Source organism: Xyrauchen texanus, chromosome 42, assembly GCF_025860055.1.
Source record: "Xyrauchen texanus isolate HMW12.3.18 chromosome 42, RBS_HiC_50CHRs, whole genome shotgun sequence".
NCBI lineage: Eukaryota > Metazoa > Chordata > Actinopteri > Cypriniformes > Catostomidae > Xyrauchen > Xyrauchen texanus.
This window is the reverse complement of record NC_068317.1, coordinates 28,049,491-28,077,080: the sequence shown is the minus strand read 5'-3', so window position 1 is coordinate 28,077,080 and position 27,590 is coordinate 28,049,491. Positions and strand designations below refer to the sequence as shown.

Below are 27,590 nucleotides of genomic sequence, written 5' to 3'. Positions count from 1 at the left end.
ATTTATATGTATAATTATGTATAATTGTGTAATCACACACACACACACATCTGTGTATTTATACTGTAATCGGTGCAGAGCATCGTGTGTATTGTTCTTTATAATGGCAATTGTTTATATAAATAAATCCTTTAGTCCTATAGGCTTGCCAAGGACATGTGAGTCTTGAAATGATGTTAGTTACTTAGTTACAACCGTGGTATATTTGGCCAGAATATCCTGTAGTTATAAAACTTTACAACTTTTGACTTTATCAGGCTAGCATTCATTATGTCTAATGTTAACGAACGTTGCCTAATATTTGCAGGGTTTGGGGAGTAACGGAATACATATTTAAAATACAAAATATAAGTAACTGTATTCCACTACAGTTACAGTTTAAATTATTGGTAATTAGAATACAGTTACATTCAAGAAGTATTTTGATTACTGAAGAGATTACTTTGCATTTTATTGTCATTTGTTTCATTTAATATTTAGTCCTTTCAGATGGAAAACATTTAAATGATGCGATCCAAAGTGCATTTGAACAGCGGTGAAACACTTTCTTATGATGTGTTACGTTCATACAAACAGACTGAGAAGAAAGTTTGAAGTAAGTTTAATAGAAATAAACCTTGTGTAAATTGTCAGCTTTACACTAAGCTAAAATGCTATTTCTAGCCATATAACATGCAGGTGTTACCAGGCATGATCATATTGTTTTATCAAGAAAATTCACGTTTTTTTTCTTTCTAGTAAGACCTTTGATATTAGGGCAAAAATCATATTCTTGATAATTATGTTTGCATTGTTTTCCTGTAAAAATATCTAAAAATCCTTAAAACAAGATCAATTTGATTAATCTTGTTTTAGAAACAACACTGAATAAGATATTTCGGTTTTTCAGAGAAAATATTTTTAACATGTGTATTTTGTCTTACTGTACTGGCAGAGTTTCTATAGTCAAAACAAGTTAAAAAAAACTACCAGTGCTGAAGAAGTAATCCAAAGTATTTATAATACATTGCTGACCTTGATAATCTTATGGAATATGTTTCAAATTACATTTTACAGCTGGTATTCTGTAATATGTAGTGGAATACTTTTCAAAATAACTCTCCCAACCCTGTACACTTGTAATGTAATTTATTTCAAAATGTCAATATTTCCAATAAATCAAAACTATCTGCTCAGATGACATGTTTTCGGATATCCGTCTTTTCCTTTCTTTCTGTATTTATTTGTCCATTCGCTCTGATAAGATGTCCTGTATCCTTGAGTGCCTGAAACCAGATTAATCCGCGCAGAGGAGCAGAGCCGAACCACGTCTTATGTCATTTCCAAAACAATGTTCTTCCGCAAGACGCATGCAGTTGTATTTTTTGATCCTCCTGAGGGCCTGTCATGTTTTACAGTGTAGCTTTAAGTTCCATCAGAAGCAAATAGGGCTGCAGCTAACGATTATTTTGATAATCGATTAATCTAACGATTATTAGAACAATTATTCGACTGACAAAATCATCTTTTACAAATACCTCTGCAAACAATCCTATTGTTATCAAGTAGTTTTGTCTTGTTGTCCATTTAAAAATGTTGCAGTGTCAAAGGGTCGAAGACTACCCTCTCTCACCTTTCTGTTCACTTCAATCCATCTTTAACTCACAAAAAAATTAACTCTCTCATATAAATGGAGCTGCATATTGCCAATTTTCTTCATGATAAGAAATGCACAGTGACATTTATTATGATTCAATAAGACGCGAACCATCACGTTATAATCTAGCTGCATTAAGCATGCAAGCTCAAGGGATGAGCATCCCCGTGACTGAGTGTGCATCAGCCGAGTGCAGTTTCAATCTCTCCATCTTTGATCGGGACATTCGGACAACTTCATGTGGGCTGACCCCACAGAGAAATGCCGGTTTCAGAGTTTTTAGTTATTTACATGATCTGCTTCTGTATTATTTGAACTTTAATAAAGCTATAACACATTAAATATAACTGCATTTAAGATGTAACGCCGGGGTTTTTTCTTTAAAGATGCTCAACACCAACTTTTGCTTTAGTGGAGCATAAGTGGCTCCAGCTCCACTTATTCCACAATGAGAGTGCTTCTGTATTTACTTATTTAGTGTTTTTGCCTTATAATTCCCTCATGCTTTGCCATCTACATCACCTGAAGCTGTTTGAAATGTTTTGAGTGCATTTGGACTGTGATCTGTGTAATTCTTCCTCTCCTCAGGCATGAACTGCAGTGCTGCTCTCACACATCATCGTTAGAGTTTTATGTGATCTCATGTTACGTTAAATGAGATCAAATGACTATTCAACATTTTTTTGTTGTCGATAATGTCGACTAATCATTTCAGCCCTAGAAGCAAGTTTCCCTTAATGGCACTTTCATGACCACTCTCCTCTTCTTCTTCCTCCTCATCATCTTCACCCTCCTCCTTCACCATTATAATCATCATCATCATCATCATCACCATTATCATGACAGACCTGTGCAGATGAGCCAATACTCTTCAAAACTGAACTGCATCATTGTGGCATAAACACTTTTTTGAAGAATCTTCACATAGCTCTTTTTCAAACAAAAACCTTTCATAGTGACCACAGCTGACTTCAAAAAGGTACCATTTATTTAATTTTTATAAAATATTCTTTATGAAAGCTCTCTGCCTTAATAATAATATAGAAATGGTGGGCCTGGGTAGCTCAGCAAGTAAAGATGCTGACTACCACCCCTGGAGTTGCAAGTTCGAATCCAGGGCATGCTGAGTGACTGCAGTCAGGTCTCCTGAGCAACCAAATTGGCCCAGTTGTTAGGGAGGGTAGAGTCACATGGGGTAACCTCCTCGTGGTCATTGTAATGTGGTTCCCGCTCTTGGTGGGCCACTTGGTGAGTTGTGCATGGCAGAATAGCGTGAAGCCTCCACATGCGCTACGTCTCCGTGGTAACGCGTTCAACAAGCCACGTGATAAGATGCGCAGATTGACTGTCTCAGATGTGGAGGCAACTGAGTGTCACTACGCCACCACGATGACTTAAAGCACATTGGGAATTGGGCATTCCAAATTGGGGAGAAAAAGGGGAGAAAATAATAATAATACAGTACCTGTCCTCTCTGGGCCTGTCGTCTACTGTGTGATAACCCTGTCAGTGCAGATTTATCTCAGAGCAACAGTGCACATCTGATGGATTTGACCTGGTCTTCCCACTGGGCCGTGAGGAATTGGGGCTGTGACTGTGATGAGTGTCCCAACCACTGAATACATTTCAGTATAAATACAAGAATTCGTCTATTTTTGACAGACATCCCACAGATGTCTTGCATGAAAAATACACAGTCAGACAAAAATTAAAGGTGTTGTAATTATTTTGATGTTAAAATACTAGCTCCTAAGTTACTATCATTGGTTTTATTTCGACTAAGCACAGAGCTGCATCTGACAAAACTGAATCGGAGTAGTTGTCTCAACATCACATAACTACTTAATTCATGGCTTCCTGCTCTGATCTTGTAAATTCACTGAGCACAGATGTTCTACCTGTTGATACAGTTAAATCCCTGCTAGGTGTATGACAGATGTCTAACTGGTGCTATATCAAATTGGATTGGAGAAAAAAGAAAAATGGTTGCACATGTCCCTCATGTTGTTCCAAACTCATATCTCTTCCTTTCTTTTCTATTAATTTTTCTGTACAAAACATAACCACCAAATAAATCACTATCATAACTTCAAATTCTTTAAATCCTGGCTGTAATAGGAAAAATATTACTGATTTCCAATTATTTTAAGCTTCGGTAATCTCTTGCTGATCTGTGGCTCAAAGGATGCTTGTTTTGCTGTAACTCATTTGGTCCAAATTAATTTTCCTCTGCCAGAGGCATCATCATCATTTCCTATGGCAGGATTAGCGAGGCAAACCCACACTGGAGATGTTTATGTTTGCTTTAGCCGTTCACGTTTCACTGCATGTGTCTGATCACCGGCTATAAACCTGTTAATGTCTCAATCCCTTGGGCTTCTGCAGTACTGCATTATTTACTCATTTAAAGCAGAGTTTGCACATGTCTTGGCTTTTCATCGCACCATGGTAATGTCTGCAGCATAGTTAAGGGTTCTTATGAGGACGTGATGAGGCTGGTCTGCTTACAGAGATCCCTGTGGGCTGAGATTTAGGGCTGTCCAATAAACAGCAATGTGGTATGCAGACTGACCATCTCATGTAGACACAACTCTACAACTTTAAGATGTAAGGAAAGTCAATGTATATATTTCACACTGGGAAGACTTTGGTGTGGTTGTTCAGATCTTTCAGTTCTAATAAAAAGCCTCTTTGGAGTGCTAGATAGTAAAGTGTGCTAATGAAGGTTGCTTAGAAAGTAGGTAGATTTGGGTGTATGCAGCTACATGGTTATGGGAGCACAAACATCACTGGATTGATCCCAAGGATATGAGTGACTTGTGTAAAGGAAAGTTGCGGAGAATATCCAACTCCATGGACCTTAGACAGGGTAGATGCCGTATTGAACTTAATATGCAAATGCAAAAAAGCTGAGAGGGATAGAAATACAGTCCATTCAACAGGTTGTAATGTCTTAAAGGTCCTAGGATGCATCTACTTTTCATAACCCATGTTTTCTGCAGACTGATCTCACTGGCTGTGTCCAGAATCACATATTACTATTAGGGCTGGGTATCGATACAGATTTGCCAATTCAGTTCGATTCTGATTCACAAGCTCTCGATTAGTTTTAGATTCATATGGGTTTATTTAAGTTATAATATCCCTTTTGCTTAAATATTTTAAAAAAATATCTCCCAGCTAATGCTGTTAATTGTACAGGGGACCTTTTAACTAGGTACATTAGGAAAATATAAATTTTACTAATTGTATTTGATTACTTTTTCATCATTTTGTTCACATTTTGGCTTTTTAAGAATGAAAAAATAAATGCATTCAATCAATAAATAAGATGCAGTAGTATAGTTCATATATTATTTTTGTTAAATTGCATAATTTGTACTATTTACAAGTATTCACATTGATTTGTTGAACTCTCTTTAACAAAAAAAACTGACGGGTGCCCTCTGTACGATTTATAATTGTCCTTTAAGAATGTTGCTTGTCAGACTGTATGATATGAATGCATTGATATCGCCATGGCACACTGTGCGACATTATGTCGAGACTGTACGATATACAACGATATGGTCCCAATCGTCCCGATCAGTGAACCTGACTCGCGTTACGGGAGTGCTGCGGAATAGAAGCGAAACTGCGAAATTTACCCACCACGGGGGAGCATGTTTTTTCTCTCTCTGAAAGTCAGGACATGAGCATTTCCATTGCTCCAATACCACTCCATCACGAGCAAGTATTTAGGGGTCAAAGGTATGGTAACAAGAGATCATTTTTTGATTCATCTGCATCTGTATCTGCTTGCTGGACTTCTAATGTTTTTTGTGATGGACCACTCCATCACAAATACAGAAAATTACAGATGTTGAGAATGAACGTGAGTGAGGGAGGTAGCCTAATAATGAGCTTCCACAAGCAAATATTCATTGTGGAAATAAAAGTTACAAATGTCTCTGTTCACATTGGAGACAACAAAAAAGGTGAGTTATAGTATGTCTTTCTCCTCTTTTAGATTAGTAACCTATTGGCCACGCAAAATTTAGAAAATTCATAAAGGCTGATAATATATCACGCTTCCAAATTCCCTATGGATGATGCACAAACATGACATAGATTTCTATAATTGGATGGAGTGGTGGTGGTGGTGTAGTGGTCTAAAGCACATAACTGGTAATCTGGTAATCAGAAAGTCGCACAGCCCACAGCCACCACCATTGTGTCCTTGAGCAAGGCACTTAACTCCAGGTTGCTCTGGGGGGATTGTCCCTGTTATAAGGGCTCTGTAAGTCGCTTTGGATAAAAGCGTCTGCCAAATGCATAAATGTAAATGTAATTGTATCCAACTGTATTTGCTGATTTGGATTAAAACGTCCCATAAATACATACCAGTATAAATTGTTCAATCTTTATATTTTATTTATTTATTAATAAATAAAATCAGAGTGATGTGAATCTTAACTAAAGACGTTTACAGATGTTTAAAGTAAATTTATTAAAAGTAAAATAGCAATTATAATAACGTTGTAAAGAAAATGCATGATAAATGTAAAGAAAAATGAAGAGAAAATGCAATTATTTATTTATTTTCATCTTGTGAGCTATTTATTTAATTTAGAGAATAATGATTTCATATAGCTGACGTGTTACACTTTTTCCCAAGTATTTTCTGCTTATTTATTTATTAAAACATTTGATATAAAATTAAAATTACAAAAAACATTGAAAGTGCTTGAGTAGAGATAACTGGGCACAAATGTTGCTACAGTGGGGCAAACGCAGAGCAGGTTTCTTTCCAAGTGAAGAGTGCGAGAGAGGAGCGGAATATCTCATCCTGTCGTAATAGCAGTCACACTATACGGCTTCGATGCTAAATTTCAGGCACTGCCAATACTTTGTTGGAGGCTGAAGATCATCGCAAATATTAATCGGTTGTCTGTGAACATGTCACACTGGACATTGTAAGATTGCATTGTAGTGTTTTGCCCTGCGACGAGAGAAATCTTTAGGATCCCCGAAATTTGTCTCAGATGGCAGAATCATGGCCAAAATTGTACAGTGTGCACCCACCTTTAGTCGGATAGCGTGAAGTTTGGTTGCAAATGCGAGTGATTTCCTCTAATTGTAGTAGAGGGTTGCTCATTGAGTGAAAGATTGATCTTGGGATTTAAGAATGGATATCGAGTTCGTTCAGATGAAGTTAATCGTAAAAAGCAAAAAAAGTTTTATCGATACTGTAAAGAAAGTTCTCATTAATTTATATGTTACTTAATATTAAACTAGTTTGTTAAAATATAATGTTTTAACCAACTTGATACTGAAACACTGGTAGTTGTGACATCACTACAAGATGATAAAAACATTTGGGGCTATATGGAAAAAATTTGTAGCTTAAGCCCCGCAAGCCCAACCCTAGTGACACCCAGGATGTCTACCCTGAGTAAGGTCCATTGAGCAAGGAGCGAAACCCATGGAGGATGTTCATGGAATGGGTTAACTTTTTCTTTAGATCAGGATCATCGTAGTGACCATCCTTGTAGTTTGCAAGGTGCAATTGAATTGCTCAAATAAACAAGTTTGGTGAAATGCCGCTCCTCTCCAATGAAGATGTTTCTTTTTGAGGGCATTTGAAGAAGATAGGTCAAAGATTGATGCTTTTTTATTTGTCACATTAATGTGATGGAGTCTGGAGGAAGACTCTTTGTTTTTTTATATCTCACCAATGCCACAATCCCTCTAATATTATTCAGCACAGGAACCTGATTTGAGCAGATGAGGGTGTGATATCTTACTTGAGATGCTGCATTCTGTTAGAACACTAAAACAGGTGAACGTAGATGAACGTGTCATACGGTGCATCAACGTAATGTCAGTTTCCCTCCTACTGAATATCAGGTTTTAAATCGCTTCCCCATGGAGACATGATGAGGATTTTGTGTGTGGACGTGCTTTATTAAGGTGTGTGCAGATACCGTACACTCATTCAGACTTTCTGATGTGTTAAGTGGGTAAAAATTAAGCTTTGGATGTAAGCGGCAGTCTGCCTGCTCCTTTATTACCAAGCATTAAAACAGATGGCAACTGAAAGCAATTCAACACACAGCTGGGTGTATGTATGTATGTATGTGTGTGTGTAACTGCTGATCACCACTAGATATCTTTTAGCTACACACCATTATATAGCTATTTAGAATAGAATAAAAACTGTGTAAATGTGTCATTGTAATTAAAATAGCTTCAATCGATTTATTTATTGAGTTCTATTGCACTGATCGGCTCTTTATCTTTTGTAAGAAACAGTCAGTCCATGCAGTTCGAATATCAGAAATGATTGCAACTCTCAATACAGCAGTTGTTAACTGATTTTGCTTCATGTCCCAGATATTACATTGGCAACCCAATACACAGCTCCCAAGTTTATCGTACAAAAGTAACAAAAACTTAGAATGTATTGATATTACCATGAACTGCATAGTCACAGCAATATTTAAAAATATTAACATGACTTAGTCTGTTTATTTATCAACCCTAGTAGCATCTTCAAACAAATGGCAATAGATTTTAATGTATTTTTCAGAACTAACTTAACTTTTTTAGCCATTTTACCTTTTTTTTTATCCATCTGATCTCAATGTGATATTTAGTGGATGTAAGTCAGTTGTCCTCAAATTCACACAGGGGTCCCAGCAGAGGAACCAGAGGTGTAGTTCATCACATTAACTATGGACATGATCCACTTATGTTTGACAGCCAGAAGGTGTCCAAATAATAATTGCTATCTTTCTGTAAAATAAATGCCACTTGGTTTGGTATTTTGTATCTAATGCAATGACATTCATACACTTTTTAAAGAGTGGTTAAAATGTCCAAGTACTTTCAGTGGCCACTCTCATAACATGTCTGTATATGGACTTGGTTTTGAATATCTCCATTGAAAATAGTGCTTGTTTCAGATGCTGTGGACGTCTCTTAGTGAGTGCGCATCTCAATGGAAAGCTTTCATGATGCTCCGATCTGAACAGCTAAAAAAGAGCTACTCCCACTTCAGCTAACCCAGAGTTCAGGACCATGGAGAGCTCAACGCAGCTCGGCCTGTTCCCAGGCAACCATTAGAAGTCCAGCAAGCAGATACAGATGCAGATGAATCAAAAAATGATCTCTTGTTACCATACCTTTGACCCCTAAATACTTGCCATCAATCAGCTAAAAAATAAATAGAAATTATTTTTGACTGTTACTCTCCTGCACATCTCTATCTCTCCCGCTCACTTTTCCTTATACAACAGATATCCTTGCACATTCACTGCACAGTCAGGCATTATTAAAAGTGAACTTATTGAAAGCTGGGTCACTACTTAAAGGGATAGTTCAGGCAAGCAAAAAATTCTGTCATCATGTTGTTCCAAACCTGTATGACTTTATTCGGTGGAGCACGCAAGGAGATGTTAAGCAGAGTCACTATTTATTTTCACTGAATCTTTTTTTTTTTTTTTTAGAATATGAAAGTATACTGTACTGTTTTATTATTTTATTTTTTTTATTGCATACGTTCCACATGCAAGTTTTAGTAGTACGAAGCAAACATAATAGGCAGGCAGGCAGGCATGTGGGCTGGCATAGATAGATAAAGTTTGCCTGCCGAATACCTTATGTATAGCAGATTATTTGAGGTTAGATCAGATGGGCTCTGCTGCTTACTGCATTATGCTGTATTTTTAGAACACAAGATACAGTATTAACTTTTTTCCGCAATCCCAGGGTACCAAATTATTTGCTGAACATCAAACAGGTACCACACTGTTTTACTTGAGTGTAAACCACCATGGCTAATTAATAGATAGGTTGCATGGATATATTTCACCCAGAGAGAGAACTTATAACCAGAGATGTTTGATTCGGTTGGAATTCTTCTGTGTTTCTGCAGATATTAACATGGCCGGTGAGCCCAAACCCTACAGGCCTAAAGCAGGATCCAAACGACCCCTTGCTGCTGTCTACAGGCGAGTATTTCCTATTTAATTTGACATTGCTGCTATACAAGTTGCAGTTAAGGAAACTTTACATACTTGTACATTGATAATTTGCACTATACAAATGTGGATATACAGGTCATGTACAAAAAAGCTTGTCCAAGTAGATAAAAATGAGAAATCTTGTAAAAAATGTAGTTTAAAACACTTGTCAAGTTTGTAGAAATGTAATCTTTGTATCCATGTAAATTTATGAAAAGATGTATAGCATTTTCTTTAAAAAAAATTAAAATAATGACTTTCAAATTTTCAATGGTGGAACCATCAGGTTAAAGGTATTAAAACGCTTTCCTTGCTCCTTCAACTTTCAAAAGTATATTTTTTTTCTCAAATTTACAAGTATCAATCATTTTAGTCAACAATGTCAAAAATGTTTTTTTAGGGTTACTCGGATTGATCTAAACAATGTATGCTTAAAATTGCTAACTGCAATGTTGGTTTCACTATACCTGAATACTTGTTTTTTTTATTATTAACACTATAATAAAAAAATGTCACTGCTTATTTTCTAAAGAAATAATAATAAAAAATTAAATATATATATACACATATTTTCTCAAGAATTTTAGCTATTAATGAGGCTTTACATTTTATTAGAACACCCTAGCAACCACATAGCAATGGACAACACCACTCACATTTTCTTCAGTAAAAAAAAAAAAAAAAGTGTAGTCTAAATTTTATAGTGCACAATGAAGCTGACGTCAAATAAAAAGCAGGTTACTGCCTTTATACTATGTGAATGTGTCTTCTGCAAAAATATGACTTTTATCAGGTGTTGGTGAGAGCTACAGTACTCCATATTTGCTGATTGCTTCATAAAACCTCCATTTGTACTGTTACTGTAGCTGCTGCCATTCTGCATTTTACTTAAGATAACAAACTGCTGTGTAAATGGAAAACCTATCGCTGTTCTCACAACCTCAGTAAACATCGATTCTCTTTTTAGGAGAGCCATGGTAGAACGGATTAAAGTCTGGTGGTGTGGCTGAATGAAGCCGTCAGCACATTTATCATATTATCTGGTTTAGATAACAGAGCGGACCCTAGTCTGTGATTATCAGCACATCCGTTCAATTGCTGAAGCTGCAGTTGTGTCATGCAGGTTCGGTTAACTTGTTAAACTCTTACAGGAAGATGAAAGCACTCCAGGCACTGCCAATGAAACTAACCAAGCAGCAAATGAGTGAAAAATCAATTATTGGGAAGTTATCAAGCATGAACTATTTGATTTGAGAGCTAATGAAGAAATTATAGTATACACTAAATAGTGCTAAATACTGAAATAAGGGACTGGACTGTGATGCTATTACTCTATCTCCATAAATGAAAATGGAAAAAATTTATGTTTTTATTTGCAATTAACAAAGACATTAATAAACATTCATTCATGTATTTCTGACAATTCTATTACTCATGGGCCTGAAACAGGTTATTGCTAAGCCTATAGTTTTATTATAATTATAGCTTTGTTTCACTCTTGTGTTATTTGACTTAAATTCTTTATTTCTTTCACTCGGTGTATTTTTGAAATTCATTAAGACTTGATTTGCATTTCAAACCAACTCTGCTACACAACTATAACATAACCGGTGGTAATTAGGAGAGCAGAACAGGAGAAAACCAAGCAAGAATAGCTTTAAATGTTAATTAGTTTGAAATGAAAAAGTCAAAGGAAATGAGAGTTGTGCATAATGGATTAAAATGAAGTTGTATTTGTGACATAGGATGTGTGACCAGAAATCATAATCACGCCAGTTACTATGGCTACAGCACACTCTGCATGACATGTCCCTTGTCCAATAAGAGAACAGCCATTCCTCTTGGACTTACACTATCTAAAGCCACATTTAAATTGAATAAAAGTAAAGATACACATTGTGTATGTACCCAATTGTTTTAAAGGGTTGTTCTAGGTTTAATGCAAGTTAGGCTCTATCGACAGCATCTCTGGCATGCCTGATTTCCACAGATGGATAATTTACGACCCATCCATAATTTGTAAAAACAAATAAAAATAATTTTTACCATAATGCACTTAGAATAAAAGTTGATGGGGGAAGTTGTTTGATTTATTTGTGCGGAAAGTTGACAAAATCTTCCATGGGATCATTGGATGTAATTTCCGTGGATTGAGTTTGCTCCGTGTAACCTTAGTTTAAAGATAGTTACATTATGTCCCTTTCTGGCATATTATGCTAAATTTGTATGTTTTACAAACTTTACGTGGCCATTACATGAGTTGAATATTTGATTATTATTTTGCACAGACAGCAAAAATCTGGGTGACAGTGAGGTACTTACAATTGAAGCGAATGGGGTCAATCTGTAAATGTCAAAATACTCACTGTTTCAAAAGTATAGCCACAAGACGTAAACAATATGAATGTTAGCATGATTTTAGTGTGTTAAAATTGATTGCTAATCTTTTCAGTGTAAGGTTATACCCAATTTTACCCAAAGATAATGTCATAATGCCCTGTAATCCAAGTAAATATCGATTTAAGAAACTTTACATCTCAAATAAAACACAAGTTTTAGCAAAGTAATTACTGTAAGTGTTATAAGCTTCACATTTCTGCCTTTAAACCCTCTAAAACTTGGCCCCCATTCACTTCCATTTTAAGTGACTCACTGTATCCTTGATTTTTGCTCCTTTTAAAGAAAAGAAGAGATGAGGTAAAATAACTTTTGTGCATGCAAGGTGGCTGTTGAATGTGTTTAAATTGAATAAAACCCATTAAAAAAAAATACCTTCGTTTTTGACTGCAGATACATTTCTGTTGCGCTGTTGCTCGCCTGCCTTTGTCATTTGAAATGTTACATCTTCTGAAGAGATGTTTGGTGGTGTGAGTAGCTACTGTGAGGGGTCACGCTAAGTTTAGCAGTTGAATCCCAGGTAGGGGTCAACAGCAAACTGGAGAGTTACACTTGGGCTGTCAGGCCCTAAAACAGTGCATCAAAGCTTTCTCCAGGGTGTTTCTTTTTGCAATTAGTAAACTGTAAGTCACTTTGATCACTGCTGTTACTGATAACCAACATGTTTATGAGAGCTCTGCTGCTCTCAGATGGAAGATGTTATTGATTTGTCTCTCAGCAGGATTTTTAAGTAGAGAGAAGATGGACGGGATTGTTGTAGATGTTGTCAGATTATTTGACTGAGAGCTTTATTCGTTTCGCTAAATGTAAATCTCAGTTATAAATTGATTAGCTTTCAAATTGTAAAACCAAGCGGGGTGGGACTTCTGCAGATGTGTCAGATCGGTGATAATTGGTGTGTCAGTTTCTTTTCATTGCATTATCACGTGAGCAAGAGTGATGTTGTACGAGGCTGCAAGGAATCAAAGCCTTGCTGGTACTGACTACATCAGCACGATTGCAAATGATATTGCTTTTATTTATTAACACTTCTATAAGTGAGATGCAAGTAACTTACTTTTGAGACATATATGGCCAGTTATTTTTTCCTTTTTTGCTATCCAACAGAGTTTCACGTGATGTACAAATTTACAATTTGTATTTATGTGTTCTCTGAAAAGTGAATACTTTCTCGTAATTATGTTAATTTGTTAATGACATGAATGTAACATTACACTCAATTTTCAAGTCACCATATTTATACTGAAACTCCTTTGTCTTCTTTTCAGTGGTTATGAATTTGATTATGATTACTACAGGGATGACTTCTACAATCGGTATGTATGCACTTATTTAAAGTTATTGAAACATTTGAAATAGTTTCTGTTATTCCAGGCAGCAGTTTTAAACACTTGAGTCCTTCAGCAGTTGTTTATGAATCCTTCATGGTTCAAAATGCCACATTTTTTTAAGCCTTGTCAAATGTCACAGAATAGTTTTTCAAGATTGAAAAAGATGAAAAGATACATACAAAGATATGAAAGTAATTAAACATTCCGTGACTTTATTTATCTTAAACACCTACAGTTTGTCTGTGAAAGTAGTTAAATGAATTGAATCAATAAATGAAGCTCTTCTTACATGTCTTAGAAGGCATGTTTTATTTAAATTATTTCCTGCTTTGGATCCCATCTTTTATTAGCAGAGAGAGACATTTACTAAATGTCAGCTGGGTGCAGAGCGGTGCATATCCACAAGATATTATATGAAAGCAAGGGCATTTGCCTTTGTTTGACATTTTCTTTCAAATTTCCTTTTATTACCAAATTCTTTTAAAGACTTTGACTGCCTTGATGGCGAATTTCAAAAGTAGCTCCGCTAATTGTATGGGATACCAGGAACAAGGAGTGAAAAAGGTTTTTAATGGTGGAAATATGAGACATTTACACAGAAAAGTCTTTAAAATATGCCATAACTCTGAATCAAAAGCTTGACTTGATGTTGAGATGTCTGTTTGAAACCAGGGGTCCTCAATCCAAAAATGGACCTCAGGTCTATGGGTCATGGACATCACGGAAAAGGAATGCTAAATGCAAATAATAAAATGCAACTAACCATATAATGGTGCATAGGTATGATAGCACACAACATTTAAAGGAAGGAGAAAATACATTCCGTATCTTTTGTTGTTCATGTTAAATGCCATGCATTCAATCAGTATTTTGGGGGGAAATCCATCTGTTAAATCACACTTCTGCTATTGTGCATTTACAAATTATAAATGTTCCAATTCAGGCTATGTCAGGGTAATAATTTTGCATATTGTTTGTCCTACTGTATACAATTTTTGGTAGTAGTAATCAAGTTCAATGTTCGATTTTAAAGCTGAATTGTGTCATTTAGGGGCGGCTGTGGCTCAGGTGTTAGAGCGGGTTGTCCAATAATCGCAGGGTTGGTTGGATTCCTGGCCACATGACTCCACATGCTGAAGTGTCCTTGGGCAAGACACTGAACCCCAAGTTGCTCCCAGTGGCAGGCTAGTGCCTTGCATGGCAGTTCTGCCATCATTGGAGTGTGTGAATGGGTGAAAGGAACGCAGTGTAAATCGCTTTGAATATCGCTAAGGTTAAAAAGGTGCTATATAAGTGCAGACAATTTACCATTTATGAGGCACTAGCGGAGTTGCAAAAATAATCACTATTTTCAAACAGATGTACAAACAGATGGTCCCGCCCCAAACTAACACCATTGGTTAAGCCAATGTTGCTGTGTCTGGCTGAATGGTCCTCTCAAACAAACAGAGCAATGTTTTTGGTGTGCAATCAACCCACAAATGGCTTACTTGTAATTGACTCAATAAATATCAATATAATAAATATTACACACTTCATCATTAAGGACATTTTTGTTGCCTTTGTTGTCGGTCCTACCACATTTGGCATCCTAGGCATAGTAAACCCTAGTAAATGCAACCACAGTGTTATGTATACATTTTTACACACAAAAAAATAATGCAAATTAAAACATAATTAAATACATCACAAATGGGTAGAAACTCAATCTAGCAAACATTAATAAAAAACAATGTTTGGAAGAAATATACAAGCGCAAGTTATGGCTTCTTAAGTAGGCATCGTAAATGTTATCACCATATATAGAAATAAACTTAATGTAAAGTGCATGTAAACCAAGCCAATTTTCTAAGATGTTAAAAGAATGATAGATAGATAGATCACTGTTTTAAACTATGCACATGAATCTCCTTTGGTTCTTTTGTCTGGTTAGGCTCTTTGACTATCACGGAAGGGTGGCCCCTCCTCCAAGGGCTGTGATCCCTCTGAAGCATTCACGGGTGGTTCTTCCATCCACTCGGCGCGGGAAGAGTTCCTTTCCTATTAAAACCTCTTCCACTTCTTCCTCCAGACCCCCATCATCATCATCGTCATCCTTCTCCTCTGGGCTGAAATGTAAGGCTATCTTATAATGAGTTTTTCCATAATAATTTGCCAATCACTATCAATATTACATAAAAATTGCTTTTTAGAAAATTTTGATGTATTTGCCAAACATTGGTATCAGCTGATATAAGCAATTGTCTGTACTATCGTACATCTACCAAGTGATTACAAACAGCCGATGGTCAGGGCTGATGTTAGTCACACTTTATAAGGAATAGGTAAAAATATAGATTTTCAAATGCATCTTGACCTTAATATAAATATTTGCGATATCGATTCTTAAATCCCAAGATCGATATTTTACTCTGTGCAAGACCCACAACTACAATGAAAGAAAATCACTCACATTCGCAACCATATTTTGCGTAAACAATAAATATGAAACAAACTATACTATATGCAATATAATATCATGTTAATTGATGGAATACATGGATTTGTGATACAGCTATAATGTCACCAAAAGGATGAAAAACTATTACATTATAATTAGTAAAATGTATATTTTCATAATGTACCAAGTTAGAAGGTCCCCATAATTACAAGCATTATCTCGGATATCATTTATTTAAAAGCAAAGTGGACATTATAACTGAACTGTACCCATATGAATCAATTTCAAACTTTTATTGTGATATGGCAACACTGGATTTGAGTCAAACAGAAAGACGGAATGTAATGCAGATGTGTGTAAATTAAAATTCATAGCACTAATTCAGATTTGATCTCTAACCCTGAATCTGTCAGCATCCCACTTTCTCCTCTAAACATGTTGCTTAGAAACAGAGATTAGCTGTGGTGCATGACACTAATGCTCTTAGCTGTAGTGCTGTGGTCTCTCCGGGGGCTTTAACTATATCAGCGCAATTCACTATCAGAAATATCCGCGGCATGTACACAAAAGTGCAACTGTTTACCTAAATCTGCATTTCAATAGAGTTCTCCCTGCGCTATGCAGCACAAACTGCAGATTAGTTTTATAGGCCACCAAAATAACATTTAATTTGGCTCAAAAAGTTTGGTTTAGTAAACTTTACTTCAACAGTAAACAACTTCCAAGATTAAAAATGCAGACGTTTGTGTTTATCTCGTATTTAGGGTGTTTTTTCTACTGAACGGAAGCAGAAGACTTATAATGGTTAAAAATGTGCTAAACATAACAACAGCAAATTTTGTCCCAAATAGAGATCACCCATAAAAAGAAAGGGACATGAATAGCAAACCAAACCCAAAGGACCTTCTTTCTTCCGTGGAGCATAAAAGGAGATGTGAGGCACTGCAGCCTGAGTCACCATTCACTGTCATTGTATGGAAAAAAGATGCAATGAAAGTGAATGGTGACAGAGGCTAAGAAAATAAAGAGAAAATAATTCTTGTTATCCACAATTTTGCTTGTCACATAAACTAATCTCTCATTTTAAGGATGTTTCGCTGAAAAACAAGACAAATACTGATAAAGAACAAAAATTGCAGTTTAAAATGATCTATTGAATACTGTGAAAAACTTGAACCTAAAATGTGTTGATTGTGTCCATGGACCCATTATGTGTGAACTAGTCCCTGCTGTTCATGAATTGTAAGACATGTCTTCTGAATGATACATTAATAAGTAAACACAGTTTAATACCAGTCAGTGTAGCTCGTCAAAAACAGAAGTAGTATGCAGAACTTAAGTAATACATGTTTCATAGGATGCTCAGATTAAAACAGTCTTTCTTGTATCCTTCAAAATTCATGTTTGAATGCTTGAAGGCAAATATCAGATGCATTTTTGTATGTTGTACTTTTTGGACCAATTCAATTCCACACACACTCTTACAAACACATTCATTGAATTGCAGTAGATACAGTGCTCTGTCAACTAAACAGCTACACACGCGGAGTTCTCTGCCTCAGGCGGCTGATGGCAGGTGACACCATTTTGTGAGGTAGTACAAAAGCTGGCAGCAGTGTGAAAGCAGTACTGGGTCATGCTGTTATCAGGACTGAAGGCAGTGAAATCGGAATGACAAGTTCTGGCTTTCTCGAGGATAGGAAGAGCTCGAAATATTTTTTTTAATTGAGGCTAATTCATTTTTCAAAAAGCCATTCGTATGTATTTTAGAGGTACAATTATTATGAAATAAACAAGTCAGCAGGTCAAGATGTTCCTCAGAAATTTTCACTCAGTGTGCACTCAACCCACATTGTATTTTCCAGAAGCATTTTTCTTATCTCATTGATTATGTTTGCTAATGTGAAAGTCTAAATGCATTGGAGCCATGGCTCGTTGGTTCGTGCATGTGTTGTGATTTATTGAGCTGTGGTTCTTTTTTTGTTTTAACAATCTACATCTAGAACTATTTCGAAATGTTAAGGAAAGCTGTTCATTATTATATAAAATCATAATATTTAAAACATATTGCTTTAACCCTTCCTTGGTCTTATGGGTCAATTTGACTCTTTTTTATTTTTAACACTGATTTACATCAACTGTAAATTTTTTTAGGTTACAAACTTGTAATTACATGGTTATTATGCTATAAATGTGGTTTATGAGGACATTTCTAGTGTCCCTATCATTCTAATCACTTAGGTATGGTTAGGGGATAGAATCTATAGTTCATAGAGTAGAAAAATCATTATGTCTATAGAGAATCCTCATAATAATTGCTGCACCTGTGTGTGTGTGTGTGTGTGTGTGTGTGTGTGTGTGTGTGTGTGTGTGTGAGCGTGTATTTATCACTTTGTGGGGACCAAATGTCCCCATAAGGATAGTAAAACCCGAAATGTTTGACCTTGTGGGGACATTTTGTCTGTCCCCATGAGGAAAACAGCTTATAAATCATACTAAATTATGTTTTTTGAAAATGTAAAAATGCAGAAAGTTTTCTGTGAGGGTTAGGTTTAGGGGTAGGGTTAGGTTTAGGGGATAGAATATAAAGTTTGTACAGTATAAAAACCATTATGTCTATGGAAAGTCCCCATAAAACATGGAAACACAACTGTGTGTGTGTGTGTGTGTGTGTGTGTGTGTGTGTGTGTGTGTGTGTGTGTGATTTTAATTATGAGTGTTCTTATAATAGCATTTTGACTTTTTCAACAATTTTATGGTGAGGCTTCTCAAAAAAGACTGGATGTCTATGGGTGGAGTTGGGGTTCCCCCTGCCTTTCAGATCTAAATGTTGTGAATTAAGGTGATGGTGAAATTTACTAGTGTTAGTTGGCACCTAGATGAACAATTTAAGACCTAAAGTGGAGAGATAGAGCAAATAGAGCCTTTATTACAAGCTTTTGAACTTCAACATTAAAAAAGGGTCAATCTGACCCTTAAGGACAACGTAGGGACTTGACCGTTAAGACCAAGGAGGGGTTAAAGTATATTAAAATAGAGCGTTAAAATAATGCTGACTGATGGCTTCAACTTGTATCTCAGAGCTCACGGTAGGTCTGTCTTTCAAGATTTATAATTATCATTAAAAATCAGTTTGCCTCTGGAAAACATTAATGGCATATTTACTTCCTGAAGCTGACTGTTGCGCTTTTCAACCTGCTCTATGGTCCAGAACCTTCACTGTAAAAGTATGCAGAACACTCCTCTTACATGTGTCAGACATGACACTAACTATTTCTGAAAGATGTCAAGGGCCATTTCAATAATTTCCTATGTCGGATACCATCTGCTGCCCCATTTTCTAATTCTCTGGGCTTTCACTTTCCACCAAGGTCATTCCTGTCTGCCGAGAGAGGCTGCATGATTTAAGTGTTTATTACCAAAACTTGTTTCAAGATTCAATGTGTGTTCAATGGTGTAAACATCTGAGGGAGGTGTATCTGACAGCGGTCTGGTGCAAAAAAAAACAGTGGACATATTAAACCACAAAATTGTTACAGGAATTAGCAACATGAAATAAGCGAGCAGGTATTTATCAGAGACTTTATATTCCATGTGACATGCAGCACATTAATTGCAGGGACAATATCTTGGAGTGACCAGGGGTCAAGTGTCTTACTCAAGAGAACAATGGTGATAATTCTGGATTGTAAACTGTCTAGCTCCGGGGTCGCCGTCTTTGCGACTAAACCTACAAACTAGGGCCGTTCAAACCGAACGTGTTATAGTGCTAAAAAAAGCTAGACACAGTGCATATAACAGAACGCAAGTGTCTCGAGACATGTTTTTAAAAGTTGCCATTCTTTTTTTTTTTATCTGATACAGCATCTAAAAAATGCATGCTCCTGCGCAAGATGCTGAAAAACAACTGGATGTTCCGCAATGGTCTATGTTTACATAAAAAAAGGAAAAAGAGCACAAAGAAATTACAGAAATAAGTGTTTATGTGAATGGCCCTTAAAAGTTAGAGAATACATTTTTTAGCCAGCATGTTACCTGCTTATTTTTGCCTACCCGTTTGCTCCAACAGCAAAAGAAAAATCAACGATTACGCTTTCACAGCTTTGAAAACAAGATAAAAATAGAGAGCGCTGGATAACTGTTTTCTATCACTCACTCTGCTGTTGTGTTAGACTCCTCATTGCCGCTGCGGTAACTCTTTTTTTTTTTTTTTTTTTTTTTTTTACTTATTCCACGGTAATGTAATACAAACTACAATTTTATAAATTTACATTAAGTATTTTTTTAAATTGTTCATCATATAACATAGTTTACTACATTTACACTTTTAGATAAGGCAGAAATGTGTCATTACATGTTTGTGAAAAGGGTCTATTAGCCAATCAGTCTGAATCAAAATGATTTTTCCTTTTCCAGTAGTCAAAAACGACTGGAAAGGTCTTGGAAAATTCATGGAAATTAATTGGTCAAAAAGACCAGGAACCCTGTATTCCACAAGGCAATCCACTCAACTTTACTTTCCATTTCCAGTGTTATGAATGAACCTAAAGCAATAACAACTTTGATTCGTATTGTCTATTTCTCGACTCATTACTTGATCACACTCCAAATATTTTGCACGTTTTCCTTCACAAAGGGTCATTAAAAATGCTGAATTTCTAAGGGTGCAACTGGATAGCACTCGCTGATTTAAACATGCGGCATATGGAGGTCATATAACAACAATATAGAATACTACTGTTTGGGGGTTTTATCATTTTATGGTACATACCATTTTACATACTACAAAAATAGTATGCTGTATACAGTGTATAATTTGCAGAACGCAATAAGTATTAGAGCTTGTTTTGGCAAGTCCATTAACAGGAAAAAATACAGATTGTAGTTCTATGAGGTCAAAAACAAATTTTAGTCTTATTTAGGTTTTATTAGCTGATAAGTAGCAGTTGCCATGAAAACAAGCAGAGAATCGTGGTCTTGTGTCTGCTGATTTTAACCAGCGTGGGTGATATAAGATTAGGGATGAAACTAAATTACAAACAGCAGGGAAGAGAATTCTTTGAACTCCTCGATTAGGTCCAGCAGGCCTGGATGAGTAAGTCTGAGATATTAATTATTCTTGGTGGGTTGCAATGAATGAACACTGCCACTTACATCTCATCAAATCTTGCCTTGTTCTATGTGTTTATTGCTTTTTCATCACTTGCAGTAAAGTCAAATCAACTCCAGACTATCAAACGTGAACTGATTCAAATCAAGATGAAAATCGACTCGCTTCTGGGCCGCCTGGAGAAGATCGAGAAACAGCAGAGAGCCGAGTGCGGTGAGTATGAAAGAGCTATAGTAGAGCAGAAATAAAATCCAATCCAGCGGGATGGGGGACGGGGTGGGGGAGACATAGGCTGTACAGGGAAGAATATTAAGAGTGCATACACTCTATCCATCTCTGTGACAGGCAGGGAGACAGCAGCCAGTTTGTCATAACTGTTATAAAGGCAATCTTGTACTGTTTTACTGTAGAACATCCCAAATCCCTGTGCACCAGTTGATGAGAGTCCTATTTTCATGCAGTAGACACACATAGGAACATAAGTACTATAGTCTCGCATTCTAGACTCAAACTTTTGGCCAATGTGTGTGTCTGATGTTTCTTCAAATATGGGCACTTTTCGTCCTGTGAACTTTTAGAAAATAGTCTGCATAAAACACACATTTTTATACTGTATTTCACAGCAAAATACATTTTTGTCTGTTAAATTAATAAACCTCACACTCATTAAAGGTTACTGGTAGGTGTGTTAGACATCGAATATTATGAAGGAAAAAGGAAAAATCAGTCAGAATTGTATTGCAACGTTTCGGACAACTGACCTTGAGACATTTCATTTTCACTACATTTGAAATGATGAATATGTGTTGTTTGATTACATTTTGGGCCTACAATTTAATGTGATTAATTATATATAAAAATAATGCATTAAAACATTAATGCAATTAATCATGTCCCTGGAAAGTAATAAGGAAAGCTTGAAGTACCACCTGTTTTCTCCTGTGGGCATTAAACGAAACTCTAGCTGTTTAGGCAACAATAGAACAAACCAACCACACTTACCCACAGCAGACAGCACAAGATGGGAATGCCTTCTTGCGTTCAAACACAGATTGATGGAGTGCAAATATGAGCGCAGGGATCTCAAGAAGTGTTTTTCTTAGTTTCAAGCTATATTAAACTTGGCACAGCAACCTAAAAATGGTATGTTTATGACGCGATGCAACCAAATTGAGATGCTCCAAAAGCATCCGTTTGATGCATGTTTACATTGAAGTGTCCTTAGAAAAGTCCTTATAATATATATATATATATATATATATATATATATATATATATATATATATATATATATATATATATATCCCGGACAGATTGACAAACTTAATTGCTAAATGGATTGTTATGAACTGCAGGCCAATGATTGGCTTATGTTCGGTAATATGGGAATTGGGAACAAACAATATATTGGATTCTATAGCCAATTTTTGTATTGTCATGTCAATGCTTAACTCTTCTGCCACAATAATGTAATTCATATATCTGAATTTAATTATCTGAATTATTATTTGTTTATAATATACAGTGTACATTATATTTTATTTATAAGTATTTAATCATTACTTGCATTACATTACATAATTTTTCACTCTCATTCTGAGCCTCTGTCAGAAATGCTCGGTTTTGGTGCTGCTTCTCCTTTAAGACTTGACAGTAACCTCCACTGTTGCTCCTTGCCATATCACTGCTCACCACTACTGGGCAGGGCTACAGAAGTGATACTGTAAATTAGGCATTGATGTGTTGTTGTAGAGGCAGTCAGATGCAAATGTCTACCACAGTGTGACATCACAATGTGGAGGAAGTTGAGAACTATGGTTTCAACAAATGCTCTTATTGCAGTAAGAAGGTTTTGAGTTCTGGAACTTACAACTTGTTTTAATAGTACATTGACCTCTTTATTCCTCATATCATGACCTCTTTAAATATGTCTTTGATAGCAGTATGTGGTGGAAAAGGCCATTTAAGACTCCTATGTCCTGCTAAGGCTAGATTTATAGCTACCACTTTATGTATCCTAAATAAATAGGCACAATTAAACAATTTTACTCTTGCATAATTTGACAAAATTACAGATTGGTTGGAAATGACACAATATTTTATATATACTTTTTTATAAATATTTATTTGTATTTTTTTACTTAATTTTATTCCTATTTTATTTTATATATTTTTTACACAGGTGATATTTATCTTGATCACATTTCATATTTCGTCTCAAGCATGCTCTGCTTTGGCACTGTTATTTCCATGGCAACTAAGTACACTGACATTTGGAAACATTTTACAAGTGGCAAAATTGTTACTCGTCTTGGAAATGATGCCACAACTGAGGACCAGTTGTAATCTTTGTAAAAAAAATTAAATAAATATGAATAATTTTTACACAATAAATATTGAAAAGGTTTAAGTAAAAAGTTCCCAAGACAGTTTTAATGTGACCATAATTAAAAAAAAATAATAAAAATACATTAATTTGTTATTTCTATAAATATCTATTGTTCCCCTTAATTGAAGAAATGCACCGCTACAGATTAATTATTAATTTTCCATCGACTGAAATTTGTGATATAAATCCTATATTCATATAAGTCTTCAAATATGCTCTTTCTTTGTTTCAGAACCTCATAGGAAATATGAGGATAACTGCGATTCGTTGCACGAGGAGTCGATATCGGAGGCGGCTGAGAATTCCGGAGAGGAGGGAGGGGAGGAGCCTCTTGATGCAGAGGCGGGAGAAATGACGGATGGTGGTGATGATGACTATGACGAAGAGGGCAGCACTGATCTGGTACTTTGCCTCTATGAGAATTTATGAAGATAATTCTGCAAATATATTTATAGTTGCGGGCTTGAGAGAGGTCTGGATTAGAGTGTGTCAGCTGATGGGGTTCTACTGGGCTGCTTTCTGCTCTCTTACCCCTCACCTGTCACACACAGTAATTAAAACGAGTCAGAACCTCTGGAGGTGCCCAAGTCCGGCAGCACCAGGACCAACAGCAAAGTCAAATTAAGATTTAGCATGAACTTCCTTCTGGGACTGAACAGGCAGACTGTATTTTAATGAGCTCCTTTATCACTGAAACTATGGAAACGAGGAGGAATCGTCCCTCAGAACTCCTGCAGGAAACATTCCCAACAGCTTGTTACCCATATTTCAGGTCCAAGGTATGACCACCATCAACTCTATTTAGCAGACATGACTTTTATAAGCAGCTCTAGTGAAGTGGTTTAAAACCATGACTTTGGTATTATGAAAATTAAAGGGAAACTGAGGTTACGATATTGTTTCTTTTTGTAGATATGCTGAATATAAGTATTGCATGCCTAAATATCAAGGTCTTGTGAGATTCTGAGTGTTTGCTTTCACTCAGTGCATTAATGACTGGATTTTCAGAATACTGTACATCTGCTAATCTGATACCATGCATCCAGGTTGAGACCAAGGCGATTTCTTTGCTATGTTACAAAACTATTAATTCAAGTCCTGCAGAACTGGCTCACTATAATTGCATTTCTAAGTTGAAGTCCAATTTTTCAGAGCTAATGTGAATTCCTGAACTGAATCAATCTGTATTCCTGAACGTAGTCAGTTTGAATTTATCAAATTTAATGAAATGACTTAATATGTGTTTATGAACCTAACTAACCTGTGTTCCTGAACCACATTAATATGTATTCCTAAATTTAATTAATCAGAATTTGTGACCTAAATTCATCTATGTCCTAGAACTGAATTAATCTGAATTCCTGAACTGAATCAGTCTGAATTACTGAATGAAATTCATCTTTATTCCTAAACTGAATCAATCTGAATTCCTGATCTGAATCCATCTGAATTCCTGAACTGAATTCCTGAACTGAATTCCTGGTCTGAATCAGTCTGATTTTCTGAACTAAATTCAGCTTTATTCCTAAACTGAATCAATCTGATTTCCTGAACTGAATCCATCTGAATTCCTGAACTGAATCAGTCTGAATTCCTGAACTAAATTCCTGAACTGAATCATTCTGAATTCCTAAACTAAATTCCTGAACTGAATCAGTCTGAATTCTTGAACTAAATTCAGCTTTATTCCTAAACTGAATCAATGTGATTTCCTGAACTGAATCCATCTGAATTCCTGAACTGAATCAATCTGATTTCCTGAACTGAATCCATCTGAATTCCTGAACTGAATCCATCTGAATTCCTGAACTGAATCAATCTGATTTCCTGAACTGAATCCATCTGAATTCCTGAACTGAATCAATCTGATTTCCTGAACTGAATCAATCTGATTTCCTGAACTGAATCCATCTGAATTCCTGAACTGAATCAATCTGATTTCCTGAACTGAATCAATCTGATTTCCTGAACTGAATCAATAAATATTTCTGAACTCAAATCACCTTTTATACCTGAACTCAAATCATCTTTATTCCTGTTTTAGATGGAAAATCATGTGTCTGATATTGACAATTGAAGGTAAGTCAATTATTTTATGTATATATAAAAAAGGAAATATTGTGTTTAAATGCTTTTACAGATGTCTCTAGTGTTTTGCAATGCATTTATTTAATTAATCAATAAATGTGATCATTTTTTATTGGTTAAATGGATTGCAATACATTGTCTTGTCTTTAGAGTCGTCATCTACAGAGGAAATCAACTCTGCATTGAACAGAAGACAAGACATTCTGCAAAGACTGACATCTCCTCTTAAAGAGGCACTGAACTCCCTCTAATGGCGTGATTAGAGGAAGAGCAAATATTTTGACACCATTTAGCATCAGTCACTATTGCTATTTTCTTTTAATAGCATTTGTCATATTCAGTCATATTTTGATTTACACTTATGATGTAAATGCAAAATAAGTTTGTCGATTTTAAACTTCACGCAAATATCATTTATTTGCAACAATCTGTGTGCAAAATGAGCCTTAAATGCCAGAAAAAAATAACTTGTCATTTTTTAAACCCTCAGTATTAACAGGAAGTTTGTTTTTAAATAATTATAAATTATAAGAGATTTTAAAAGGTCTGTATTGAAGTTGAACAATTAAATGTTTCATGAGACTGTCAGCAAAACCTTTTTGTTTCTGTTTGATTTTTTCTTTCTTTATTTCTCATATTGAGTATTTGTATCACCATGTTGTCTTTTTCCTCACACACTCATTTCATAGACATTTTTATTTTTTTCTAAAAGTGTTTAGAATGATTGTTGTACAGTTGTCCTCCATGGATAAAAAAAAATATCTATTTTAGTTTTAATTCTCAGACTGAATCAAGTAAAAGAATATTTACAATATTTAGTCCAATACTCAGTGTAGTCCAAGACTAACCAAAGAGTTGTAGATCTGTCCCCTAAGAAATATCGTCAGACCAACTCTAAAAAATGAATTTTCTCTTAATATTTCATCATTTGTAATGATACTATTAATATGTTGTACTTGTCTTGTACTTGTATTGCTTTTTGTTTCATGCATAGCTGTTTAAAGCAAAATCACATGTAGTTGTCACACTGTTTCTGTTCTCTATGATGTCATTCAGTATAGAGTATGGCATAATGAACTCTATTTTTGTAAGGCAGATTTACAGAAAAATCTTCAGAATATTCCAATTTGTTCTGCTGACATTTTCATTCTGCTACTGTACATATTTAATTTGTTTTAATACATGTGTATAGAGAACAAAACAAAATAACACAAGTAATGGATCATTGGAAAAATGTGACAACTCTTTTATATTTTCAAATCAGTGTCTTGTTCGATAAAACCAATCCAGTCAATCCAGGCTGAGAAGCCTGGTATCATAAGTGAATAACTTCATATTGTATAGAAATGTAAACTATTTGTAAATATATTTTTATGATTAGCATGTTTATTATTTTAATGCATTTTCAGTTGTTTCATTTGTTGTCTGGCTGTAGGTTTTGTGGTATAAGGCTTCCCTTACAATCACTATATAAACATTTTGAAAATTAATCCTTTTTTTCTAGATTTATTATGAAATAGAACAGAATATAATCTTTAAATTACAGCTACACATACAGGCCAACATAAGAATTTTATTATGATGGTCATAGCTAATAAGTCATGTAAAAGAAAGAACTTGGCTGTATTATTATTTACCTTTTTGCAAATTAGCCTTAAAGACTCGAGAAGTTTTCTCACAATATTCAAGTACCATTGCTTAAAATTCCTTAAATAAAGTAGTGAGTAATGTGAGTAAGTACAGTATGTGCAATATATTAAATGCAAAGTAAGAGGGAAAACGCTTGTCACAGGTCATTTCTGTGTATGTGCGTTTGGTGGGGGAGGGACCACAGCACCTGTCATAGATTTGAATGCACCTGAGTGCAGCTTCAGCAGATGGTGAATCAAACACACTCAATTTATCAACATCAAAAGCAAATGTCTGGGTTAATTAGGGCCACTGGCCACTTCACATGGTATCCGTCCAGTGTATTAACATTGTTTGGATCTCATTTCTGCAATATGCATGAGACAATTAACACTGGAACTAAGGAAGTTGTTTAGAAAGCACCAATTTGATTAATTATATTAATATAAATGGAATTCAGCTTTGCATTATAATGGAAAATGACTGAAAAACCATTACATACTGACTTATTCCTGTTTGACACCCATATTTGCATCATATCCTGGATTTTTTGTGTAAAAAAGA

At 35.5% G+C, this 27,590-nt stretch overlaps 1 protein-coding gene across 5 annotated transcripts in view; it reads left to right on the top strand.

The window, feature by feature from the left end:
* The window catches only part of LOC127634846 (RNA-binding Raly-like protein), a 155,317-nt gene extending 127,727 nt beyond the window's left edge, over nt 1-27,590 (top strand). For all 5 annotated transcript variants that reach the window (XM_052114557.1, XM_052114556.1, XM_052114558.1 and 2 more), the window contains 7 exons: nt 9,555-9,630; nt 13,308-13,355; nt 15,304-15,485; nt 21,020-21,133; nt 23,542-23,711; nt 25,354-25,388; nt 25,548-27,590. In XM_052114557.1, coding sequence (XP_051970517.1) covers nt 9,555-9,630; nt 13,308-13,355; nt 15,304-15,485; nt 21,020-21,133; nt 23,542-23,711; nt 25,354-25,386 — 623 coding nt within the window. In that variant the 3' untranslated portion in view covers nt 25,387-25,388; nt 25,548-27,590. The remainder of the gene's footprint in view (nt 1-9,554; nt 9,631-13,307; nt 13,356-15,303; nt 15,486-21,019; nt 21,134-23,541; nt 23,712-25,353; nt 25,389-25,547) is intronic.